Source organism: Lytechinus pictus, chromosome 13, assembly GCF_037042905.1.
Source record: "Lytechinus pictus isolate F3 Inbred chromosome 13, Lp3.0, whole genome shotgun sequence".
Classification (NCBI taxonomy): domain Eukaryota; kingdom Metazoa; phylum Echinodermata; class Echinoidea; order Temnopleuroida; family Toxopneustidae; genus Lytechinus; species Lytechinus pictus.
The window spans coordinates 21,943,549-21,956,294 of record NC_087257.1 but is presented as its reverse complement, the minus strand read 5'-3'; the positions used below and the strand labels follow the sequence as shown (position 1 = coordinate 21,956,294).

The window sequence follows — 12,746 nt, the reverse complement described above, 5'->3', positions numbered from 1 at the left end:
CCCTGTGTGCATAAAGGTTAAAATTACAGTAACTTTGCCATCTGGGGCCCGTTTCATAAAGGACTTACAACTGTTGTAAATTTGCCATAATGGCAACTACCATGGTAACAGGGCTCAGCAGCCAATCATAATCATGGTAGTTGCCATAATGGCAAAGTTACAACAGTTGCAAGTCCTTTATGAAACGGGTCCCTGATGGTATCTGTAATGGAATCCTTGATTCTGATTGGCTGTTGAACATAGTAGTTACCGTTGAATGGCAAAATTACCTTAATGGTAACAATTAGCGGACCGTGACCCGGAGGAGACAAAGTATTGGAGGGGCACAGCATTGTTCACTAACAATACAGTGCCCCTCCAATCATTGTCTGCTCCGGGTCACGGTCTGCCACTGAATTAACTTTCATGCAGGGGAACCTGAGAGGCTAATAACACTTTAGTTAAGAGAATTAAGATTATAGTTTCCAACATTTTTTTTCCATCAACAGCTACTGCAAGATTCAGCACTGGCTTCTTCCCTCTCCCGCATAGCATTGGCTATGCTACAAGCAATGGACCAGCACCTTACCTTCCCGAGGGGGTGACGGAGGACGGATACGGTGATCTCATGCCCATCTATCCTTTGGCAGCTATGGACCTGGCCCTTCTACAGCGTGGAGCCAGAGAGGAAATTGACCTGGAAGATGTAGTCTTTACCTTGCCCATCTCCCCTGAAAGTGGCGTGAGTGCAGGAGACAATGTAACTGCTTACCTTTTTGATGAAAAGACAGGTTAGTGTTCAAATTATTAGGATTATTTTACTAAGTAGAAGGGAGGGGGTAGTATAGTGGCAGTATGGGTATGTGCAGGCCCTTAAGGCCCCATTTTCATACCTTGCCAGTCGTTCTCCTGGAATCTCTTTTACGAATATAATTTTCACCCTTTTTGCATTGACAAACCTGTTCTCCCCAACACTCCTCATTTCAGGCGTCAGTTTTAAACAACACCCATTTCATGTTAAATTCCAGTTCCCAAGGTCTTTCTTGTTAATATTTGGACACTTTAGAGTGACAAATATTTTATTGTAAGTGTCTTAGTGACATTGCAATGTCAATGATTACTGTAACCATTTGAAATATATGAATCAATATCAATAAAAAACTAAATTAAAGATGCTTCAACCTGACTTAAAACAACTGGATTGTTAATTATTTAGATACTACCTATTGATTTTCATTACCAAATTGTATAGGAGCAATGCTTCTTGAATACTTAAGGTAATAATGAATTCATCCTCATCTTCTGAAATTCATCATTTAACAAATCATTTTACTTTCTGCAGGTTTATGGATAAAAGATGGCCAAGGAGAGGTGCTGGTAGATGGTAACTCAAATCTTGTCTGGAGTTATACTTCGAGCATGCCATTGTCCTGGCTTTTGGCCGCCACAGTAGCACCACGACCATTCACTACAACTATGGCTGCCACTACAGAGAATGCTACAACCATTGTGACAACACCAACTATGCCATCATCATCTACCATTGATGGTTCAACAGCAACATCAACCATGGAATTGTCATCTACAGATGATGGCACAACATCATTAGTGACAGAGGCATCGCAGTCTACAGAAAATGGTACAACATCGACACCGATCATCGCAACATCATCTACAGACGTTGGTACAACATCAACTCCAACAAGTTCAGCACCTCTTAATGTCACTGGTACACCTCCACCACCTCCCCCACCAACACCCCCACCCCCTCCGCCACCAACAGAGAATGCTACAACCGTTGAAACAACATCAACACCAACCATGGCCCCATCCTCTACAGACAATGGTACAACATCTGATGTGACAATGACACCATCACCTACAGACGATGGCACAACATCAACAGTGACAATAACACTGCCATCTACAGACGATGGTACAACATCAAAAGTGACCATTACACCATCATCTACAGATGATGGTACAACATCAACTCCAACAAGTTCAGCATCTGTTAATGTCACTGGTACACCTCCACCACCTCCTCCACCTACACCGCCACCCCCACCGCCACCAACAGAGAATGCTACAATAGTTGAGACAACATCAACACCGACCATTGCATCATTATCTACAGTCAATGGTACAATAACAACAGTCACAATAGCACCACCATCTACAGACAATGGCACAACATCAAATGTGACCATGGCACCATCATCTACAGACGATGGTACAACATCAAAAGTGACCATGGCACCATCATCTACAGACGATGGCACAACATCAAATGTGACCATGGCACCATCATCTACAGACGATGGCACAACATCAAATGTAACCATGGCACCATCATCTACAGATGATGGTACAACATCAACACCAACAAGTTCAGCACCTGTTAATGTCACTGGTACACCTCCACCACCTCCCCCACCAACACCCCCTCCGCCACCAACAGAGAATGCTACAATAATTGAAACAACATCAACACCAACCATGGCCTCATCATCTACAGATGATGGTACAACATCAACAGTGACAATTGCATCAACATCTACAGACGATGGTACAACATCAAAAGTGACCATGACACCATCATCTACAGATGATGGTACAACATCAACACCACCAAGTTCAACACCTGTTAATGTCACTGGTACACCTCCACCACCTCCTCCACCTACACCCCCACCCCCACCGCCACCAACGGAGAATGCTACAATAGTTGAGACAACATCAACACCGACCATGGCATCATCATCTACAGACGATAGTACAATATCAAATGTAACCATGTTACCATCATCTACAGACAATGGCACAACAACAAATGTGACCATGGCACCATCATCTACAGACGATGGTACAACATCAAAAGCGACCATGGCACCATCATCTACAGACGATGGCACAACATCAAATGTGACCATGGCACCATCATCTACAGACAATGGCACAACATCAAATGTAACCATGGCACCATCATCTACAGACGATGGCACAACATCAAATGTGACCATGGCACCATCATCTACAGACGATGGCACAACATCAAATGTGACCATGGCACCATCATCTACAGACGATGGTACAACATCAAATGTGACCATGGCACCATCATCTACAAACGATGGCACAACGTCAAATGTGACCATGGCACCATCATCTACAGACAATGGCACAACATCAAATGTAACCATGGCACCATCATCTACAGACGATGGCACAACATCAAATGTGACCATGGCATCATCATCTACAGACGATAGTACAATATCAAATGTAACCATGTTACCATCATCTACAGACAATGGCACAACATCAAATGTGACCATGGCACCATCATCTACAGACGATGGTACAACATCAAAAGCGACCATGGCACCATCATCTACAGACGATGGCACAACATCAAATGTGACCATGGCACCATCATCTACAGACAATGGCACAACATCAAATGTAACCATGGCACCATCATCTACAGACGATGGCACAACATCAAATGTGACCATGGCACCATCATCTACAGACGATGGTACAACATCAAAAGCGACCATGGCACCATCATCTACAGACGATGGCACAACATCAAATGTGACCATGGCACCATCATCTACAGACGATGGCACAACATCAAATGTGACCATGGCACCATCATCTACAGACAATGGCACAACATCAAATGTAACCATGGCACCATCATCTACAGACGATGGCACAACATCAAATGTGACCATGGCATCATCATCTACAGACGATAGTATAATATCAAATGTAACCATGTTACCATCATCTACAGACAATGGCACAACATCAAATGTGACCATGGCACCATCATCTACAGACGATGGTACAACATCAAAAGCGACCATGGCACCATCATCTACAGACGATGGCACAACATCAAATGTGACCATGGCACCATCATCTACAGACAATGGCACAACATCAAATGTAACCATGGCACCATCATCTACAGACGATGGCACAACATCAAATGTGACCATGGCACCATCATCTACAGACGATGGTACAACATCAAATGTGACCATGGCACCATCATCTACAGACAATGGCACAACATCAAATGTAACCATGGCACCATCATCTACAGACGATGGCACAACATCAAATGTGACAATGGCACCATCATCTACAGACAATGGCACAACATCAAATGTAACCATGGCACCATCATCTACAGACGATGGCACAACATCAAATGTGACCATGGCACCATCATCTACAGATGATGGTACAACATCAAAAGCGACCATGGCACCATCATATACAAACGATGGCACAACATCAAATGTGACCATGGCACCATCATCTTCAGACGATGGCACAACATCAAATGTAACCATGGCACCATCATCTACATACAAAGGCACAACATTAAATGTAACCATGGCACCATCATCTACAGACGATGGCACAACATCAAATGTCTTAGCCAGCCTTTCTGCAATGGTGTTGGATACAAATGATGCTCCAATGGCCAATTCTACATTGCTCTTTAGATTACTAGGTGGAAATATCACCACTGTCACCACTGATGCATCAGGTGTCGGAACATTTGAAGCTATTGTTCCAGAAGGTGGGAGGGTTGCAGTGGTAGCAAGTGGGTCTGGTTATGCAAGTAATGGACTGCTGTGGAGCACTTCAGATGACCAAAGTGAGTATTTCATGAAAAACAGTCATGTTAGAATTGGCTAAATAAGCAAAAGAAGGGAAAATTAAGCTTGCTGAAAAAAGACATTTTTGATTCGGAAGCAAAACATCTCTATCATTCTTACTATAGTACAATGTTCTCTATCCAAGGTTACCACTTTGCATTATACTGGGATGTGAGAATTTAGAAGAAATACTGGTTTGTTTTCAAGATTTAATCTTAATTTCAATGTTTTCTTGATAAAAATTTGCATTCAGTTTTTTCACTCACAGCTTTAGTAATGTGAAATTGAAACTCTTTAGTCACTTCGTAGATGTGATAATGTTGAATTTACAATTGCGTACACCTGGGTGAAGTATAATCCATTTCAATTGAATTAAACTTAACAAATTGTATTATAAGGGATTTCAACATAAGTCTAATTTCATTTATGAGCCACTGTAGGATTTGTACACTGAATGGTGATAAGTTTTATCAAAGTAATAACACTTTATTTAACAGATTTCTTTATATGTTTTCTCCATGCTAGATATCACCCTTCGACTACTTCAGCTTCAACCAGTCACGCCCGCCCAAATTGGGGAATACTCTGTCTTTGAAGTAACTGATAACAGTAAGTTGATATATTTTCAGTAGATCATTTCCATGTAATTACCCTAATCATAACCCCAATACAGTTCCTTATATATGCCATACTAACCATAATATTGTATTGTCATAAGCTGGGATGTGAAGAGTTAAATTCCATCCCATAGCTTTACCTTCAGTACGAGCTGACACTACTTATATTCTTTTTCAATTAAGGCACAGGAGAGAACTATGTTGCAATCACCCGTATCCAGAGCAATCAACTCTCTGAAAACGTCTCTGTTGGTGCTGCATTGATCGTCGGAGGAGGTTCAGAAGTGGTTCCGCATACAATCATCGTAGACGATAGTGGTTCCTTCCGGGATGTCGAGAGCCTAGTGGCTATAGAGTTGACGGTGACTGATGAAAATGGGGATGATGTCAAAGGAATGGAAAACATCACCTTCACGCTTCCACTTGGAACCTTTGATGAGCTAGGTGCAGGAGAGTCTCTGGAAGCATTCTTTTACAATGAAAAAACTGGTGAGTTGTACTTCATAAAATCATCATTTATTAATTCAGAAGTTTTGTGAAGTTATTGAAATAAAAATCATTAGAAAATAAAGAATGTGCGCTTCATAAAATTATTTTGTGTACATGCAAATTTGATTTAAATAAAAAAAAGATGGGGAGATATTACCAATATTTGGAAAATGAAGATATCTAATGCCTTGCCTTTACTGGAACACTTTTTGCAACCGAGAATTTCTATATGAATGTTAATGTTTGTTTTTTGTAAATGATTTCTTGATTAACAATTATCCTGCTACCGTATTTACTTCAACTTGAATATGCTTTGTACAGCCTCTTAATTTATTCCTTTGTTTTCCATGTTCTGAAATTTCATTGTTATTTCAATGAATTGTGGAATTTGTGTCTGCCATTTGCACTGTTCCTATTCAACTATTAATTTATTTAGTTTGCTCTTTACCACCTTTCCTTCATCTTCCTTTTTTCATATACCTGTTTGGTATTCTCTCTCTCTTTCCTCCTGAAATTATACTTCTTTCTCGCAACCACTCACCTTTTATTATTATTAACTGAAATCGCATTGAATAGTTTCTGCGCTCTATAAATCTTTATTGTTATTATCATTATTATTCAAGTTCATTCAGACCTTTCACATCGCCCTCTCAACTGATCTACCATTAACCCATTTTCACCTCTCACCCCCTTAAGGTTTCTGGGAGGAGTCTGGCAGTGGTACCATACTCGTTGATGCCCAGGGGATGAGGCAATGGGTGTTTGTTGCACCCCATATCACCTGGTGGATGGCTGGAAGACTGGTGGCACTACCTGTCACAAGTACTCCTGCTACAACCCTTCCCACAGGCTTGCCCTCTAGTAAGAAACAATTTCAATATTTGAAAATAATTATTATGTTTGCTCATAGAGTGCATAACACTTAATCAGAAATCTCTTTTTTGCAATGCAACATTGCAATGCAACATCTTATAATGTAGATATTAATCTTTTTCTACACATTTTACTTTTCTTGGCCTCTGTTCAAATTTTTATTTTGTATGGATCAAGGATTAATTTACTGCATTTATACATGTACCAACAGTTTTACTAGTTTTACTTTGCTTGTCTCCATTTAATTTTTTTAAATATAAATATTTTGTGAAAGATATTCACCAATCTATCTATTAATACCTTAATTTTAATGTGGGTGTGTTAACCATGTCCCCATCCTCTACAGACGATGGTACAACATCTGATGTGACCATGGTACCATCATCCCCTGATAATGGTACAACAGCAGAAACAACCATTGCCACGACTGCATCCTCAGACAATGGTACAACAGTAGAATCAACCATGGCCACGACTCCAACATCAGCACCAACAAGTTCAGCACCAGGCAATGTCACTGGTACACCTCCACCACCTCCTCCACCAACACCTCCACCCCCTCCGCCACCAACAGAGAATGCTACGACCGTTGAAACAACATCAACACCAACCATGGTACCATCATCCCCTGATAATGGTACAACAGCAGAAACAACCATTGCCACGACTCCATCCTCAGACAATGGTACAACAGTAGAACCAACCATGGCCACGACTCCATCCTCAGACAATGGTACAACAGCAGAAACAACCATTGCCATGACTCCATCCTCAGACAATGGTACAACAGTAGAACCAACCATGGCCAAGACTCCATCCGCAGACTATGGTACAACAGCTGAACCAACCATGGCCACGACTCCATTTTTAGACACTATAAGAACAGTAGAACCAACCATGGCCACGACTCCATCCGCAGACTATGGTACAACAGCTGAACCAACCATGGCCACGACTCCATTTTTAGACACTATAACAACAGTAGAACCAACCATGACCACGACTCCATCCACAGACAATGGTACAACAGCTGAACCAACCATTGCCACGACTCCATCCTCAGACTATGGTACAACAGCTGAACCAACCATGGCCACGACTCCATTTTTAAGTACTATAACAACAGTAGAACCAACCATGACCACGACTCCATCCTCAGACAATGGTACAACAGCTGAACCAACCATTGCCACGACTCCATCCTCAGACTATGGTACAACAGCTGAACCAACCATGGCCACGACTCCATTTTTAAGTACTATAACAACAGTAGAACCAACCATGACCACGACTCCATCCACAGACAATGGTACAACAGCTGAACCAACCATTGCCACGACTCCATCCTCAGACTATGGTACAACAGCTGAACCAACCATGGCCACGACTCCATCCTCAGACTATGGTACAACAGCTGAACCAACCATGGCCACGACTCCATTTTTAAGAACTATAACAACAGTAGAACCAACCATGACCACGACTCCATCCTCAGACAATGGTACAACAGCTGAACCAACCATGGCCACGACTCCATCCACAGACAATGGTACAACAGCAGAACCAACCATGGCCACGACTCCATCCGCAGACTATGGTACAACAGCTGAACCAACCATGGCCACGACTCCATTTTTAGACACTATAACAACAGTAGAACCAACCATGACCACGACTCCATCCACAGACAATGGTACAACAGCTGAACCAACCATGGCCACGACTCCATCCGCAGACTATGGTACAACAGCTGAACCAACCATGGCCACGACTCCATTTTTAGACACTATAACAACAGTAGAACCAACCATGACCACGACTCCATCCACAGACAATGGTACAACAGCTGAACCAACCATTGCCACGACTCCATCCTCAGACTATGGTACAACAGCTGAACCAACCATGGCCACGACTCCATTTTTAAGTACTATAACAACAGTAGAACCAACCATGACCACGACTCCATCCACAGACAATGGTACAACAGCTGAACCAACCATGGCCACGACTCCATCCACAGACAATGGTACAACAGCAGAACCAACCATGGCCACGACTCCATCCGCAGACTATGGTACAACAGCTGAACCAACCATGGCCACGACTCCATTTTTAGACACTATAACAACAGCAGAACCAACCATGACCACGACTCCATCCACAGACAATGGTACAACAGCTGAACCAACCATGGCCACGACTCCATCCGCAGACTATGGTACAACAGCTGAACCAACCATGGCCACGACTCCATTTTTAGACACTATAAGAACAGTAGAATCAACCATGACCACCACTCCATCCACAGACAATGGTACAACAGCTGAACCAACCATGGCCACGACTCCATCCACAGACTATGGTACAACAGCTGAACCAACCATGGCCACGACTCCATCCGCAGACTATGGTACAACAGCAGAACCAACCATGGCCACGACTCCATTTTTAGACACTATAAGAACAGTAGAACCAACCATGGCCACGACTCCATCCACAGACAATGGTACAACAGCAGAACCAACCATGGCCACGACTCCTTCCACAGACAATGTAACAACACTATCTCCTGACAATCGTACATCACCAGTTGCTACGACCCTTCAGTCTGGCTTTGTCTTAGCCAGCCTTTCTGTAATGGTGTTGGATACAAATGATGCTCCAACGGCCAATTCTACATTGCTCTTTAGATTACTAGGTGGAAATATTACCACTGTCACCACTGATGCATCAGGTGTCGGAACATTTGAAGCTATTGTTCCAGAAGGTGGGAGGGTTGCAGTGGTAGCAAGTGGGTCTGGTTATGCAAGTAATGGACTGCAGTGGAGCCCTTCAGATGATCAAAGTGAGTATTTCATGAAAAACGGTCATGTTAGAATTGGCTAAATAAGCAAAAGAAGGGAAAATTAAGCTTGCTGAAAAAAGACATTTTCGATTCGGAAGCAAAACATCTCTATCATATTTACTGTAGGACAATGTTCTCTATCCCAGTATCTCTAAGTATAACAGTGTTTGAACCACTGACAGAGTCACCCTGGTAAAATAAGACGTAATAAATAAACAAATAAAAATCCCAGGATACCATTTTGCATTACCGCATGCTGGGATGTGAGAATTCAGAATAAAAAACTGGGTTTTTTAAGATTTATTCTTAATTCTATTTTTTCCTTGATCAAATTGTGCAACTTAATATTTTCATTCACAGCTCTGATAATGTCAAATTGAAACTCTTTAGTCACTACTTAGAATGATGTGTTAATGTTGAATATACACTTGCGGAGTTTAATCAATTTCATTCCATTTCAGTTGAATAAGCTTTACAAATTGTATTAAAAAGAATTTCAACATAACAAGTCTGATTTCATTTAGGAGCCATTGTAGGATTTGTACACTGTATGGTGATAAAACTTGAATCAGTTTTAGCAAAGTAATACGCACTCTATTTAACAGATTTCTTTATATGTTTTCTCAATGCTAGATATCACCCTTCGACTACTTCAGCTTCAACCAGTCACGCCCGCCCAAATTGGGGAATACTCTGTCTTTGAAGTAACTGATAACAGTAAGTTGATATATTTTCAGTAGATAATTTCCATGTACAGTATTATCCTAATCATAACCCCAATAAAGTTCCTTATATGCCATACTAACCCTAATATTGTATTGTCATAAGCTGGGATGTGCATAGTGGTAAATTCCATCTGTTGCTTTACCTGCAGTACTGACACTACTTGCATTCTTTTTCAATCAAGGAACAGGAGAGAACTATGTTGCAATCACCCGTATCCAGAGCAATCAACTCTCTGAAAACGTCTCTGTTGGTGCTGCATTGATCGTCGGAGGAGGTTCAGAAGTGGTTCCGCATACAATCATCGTAGACGATAGTGGTGCCTTCCGGGATGTCGAGAGCCTAGTGGCTATAGAGTTGACGGTGACTGATGAAAATGGGGATGATGTCCAAGGAATGGAAGACATCACCTTCACGCTTCCACTTGGAACCTTTGATGAGCTAGGTGCAGGAGAGTCTCTGGAAGCATTCTTTTACAATGAAAAAACTGGTGAGTTGTACTTCATAAAATCATCATTTATTAATTCAGAAGTTTTGTGAAGTTATTGAAATAAAAATCATTAGAAAATAAAGAATGTGCGCTTCATAAACTTATTTTGTGTACGTGTGAATTTGATTTAAATAATAAAAAGATGGGGAGATATTACCAATATTTGGAAAATGAAGATATCTAATGCCTTGCCTTTACTGGAACACTTTTTGCAACCGAGAATTTCTATATGAATGTTAATGTTTGTTTTTTGTAAATGATTTCTTGATTAACACTTATCCTGCTACCGTATTTACTTCAACTTGAATATTCTTTATACAGCCTCTTAGTTTATTCCTTTGTTTTCCATGTTCTGAAATTTCATTGTTATTTCAACGAATTGTGGAATTTGTGTCTGCCATTTGCACTGTTCCTATCCAACTATTAATTTATTTAGTTTGCTCTTTGCCACCTTTCCTCCATCTTCCTTTTTTCATATACCCGTTTGGTATTCTCTCTCTCTTTCCTCTTGAAATTATACTTCTTTCTCGCAACCACTCACCTGTTATTATTATTAAATGAAATTGCATCTGTTTCATTAATAAGAAGCATATTAGGAGTCTAACATAGTGCAGTAGAATATATACTCCAGTGAATAGTTTCTGCGCTCTATAAATCTTTATTGTTATTATCATTATTATTCAAGTTCATTCAGACCTTTCACATCTCCCTCTCAACTGATCTACCATTAACCCATTTTCACCTCTCACCCCCTTAAGGTTTCTGGGAGGAGTCTGGCAGTGGTACCATACTCGTTGATGCCCAGGGGATGAGGCAATGGGTGTTTGTTGCACCCCATATCACCTGGTGGATGGCTGGAAGACTGGTGGACCTACCTGTCACAAGTACTCCTGCTACAACCCTTCCCACAGGCTTGCCCTCTTGTAAGAAACAATTTCAATATTTGAAAATAATTATTATGTTTGCTCATAGAGTGCATAACACTTAATCAGAAATCTCTTTTTGCAATGCAACATCTTATAATGTAGATATTAATGTTTTCTACACATTTTACTTTTCTTGGCCTCTGTTAACATTTTACTTTTGTATGGATCAAGGATTAATTTACTACATTTATACATGTACCAACATTTTTACTAGTTTTACTTTGCTTGTCTCCATTTAATTTTTTTTTAATAAATATTTTGTGAAAGATATTCACCAATCTATCTATTAATACCTTAATTTTTATGTGGGTCTGTTAAAGGGAAATATACTTCCCTAAATAGGTGTCTTTTCTAGCTATTATTGATTATTGATTTGAATGATGAAACTGGAAAAGGGCTGACTTTAATAAATGTCTAAATATAAACAATGCTTAATAATTATCCAGACTTTAGCAGAGATGTTACTCATTCTGTGTTTCAAGAAATGAATTCCCATCCGGTCCCAAGTTCTCCTTGGGTGGGTCAACATAGTATATAGCCAAGTCTGTAATTACTGAAGAAAATTGACGCCATAAAGTAGGATTTGAACTAATGACCCTCTGAATTTACCCCCTGATGTTACCTTACACATTAACTTACTGTAACTTTTCATGAAAATATGAAATCATTTTAATGCACTAATCCACTACCAATTTGATGACCATACCAAATGTACTATGTTAATTTCCAAACAGTCTCCACTATATCAAGAATTCAACATTATATCAATATTTTATCCTTGTATTGTTGATGTTATCATTATCATGTTTGTCTCAGCTACCCCAGGCTATCTTGGCACGTTCCTAACCCGGACTCAATTCTATGTAGTCGTCCTCCTATGTGCTCTCCTCATTCTTCTTATGTGCATGCTCAGTACCTGGCCTTGTTGTGTGTAAGTCATTTTTTAAAGAATGATTCTAATTTGTTAATACTTGACATCTGTCATTCCTTTCCACATGCATGCGTAATAATTTGTCTTGCATGCGTACAGGGATCCATTGCATAAAATTACTATTATAGTAACTTTGCCTTCCAATGGTAATTTCCGTGAAATCCTTGATTTTGATTGGCTGTTTA

The 12,746-nt window shown here is 40.5% G+C and overlaps 1 protein-coding gene across 1 annotated transcript in view; it reads left to right on the top strand.

Moving 5' to 3' along the window:
- The window catches only part of LOC129274319 (mucin-17-like), a 47,575-nt gene that overhangs the window by 29,845 nt on the left and 4,984 nt on the right, over nt 1-12,746 (top strand). Inside the window, exons 30-39 of the mRNA XM_064108454.1 lie at nt 489-770; nt 1,322-4,663; nt 5,190-5,273; nt 5,465-5,770; nt 6,467-6,631; nt 6,990-9,491; nt 10,125-10,208; nt 10,399-10,704; nt 11,463-11,627; nt 12,447-12,561. Of these exons, the coding sequence (XP_063964524.1) occupies nt 489-770; nt 1,322-4,663; nt 5,190-5,273; nt 5,465-5,770; nt 6,467-6,631; nt 6,990-9,491; nt 10,125-10,208; nt 10,399-10,704; nt 11,463-11,627; nt 12,447-12,561 (7,351 nt within the window). The remainder of the gene's footprint in view (nt 1-488; nt 771-1,321; nt 4,664-5,189; nt 5,274-5,464; nt 5,771-6,466; nt 6,632-6,989; nt 9,492-10,124; nt 10,209-10,398; nt 10,705-11,462; nt 11,628-12,446; nt 12,562-12,746) is intronic.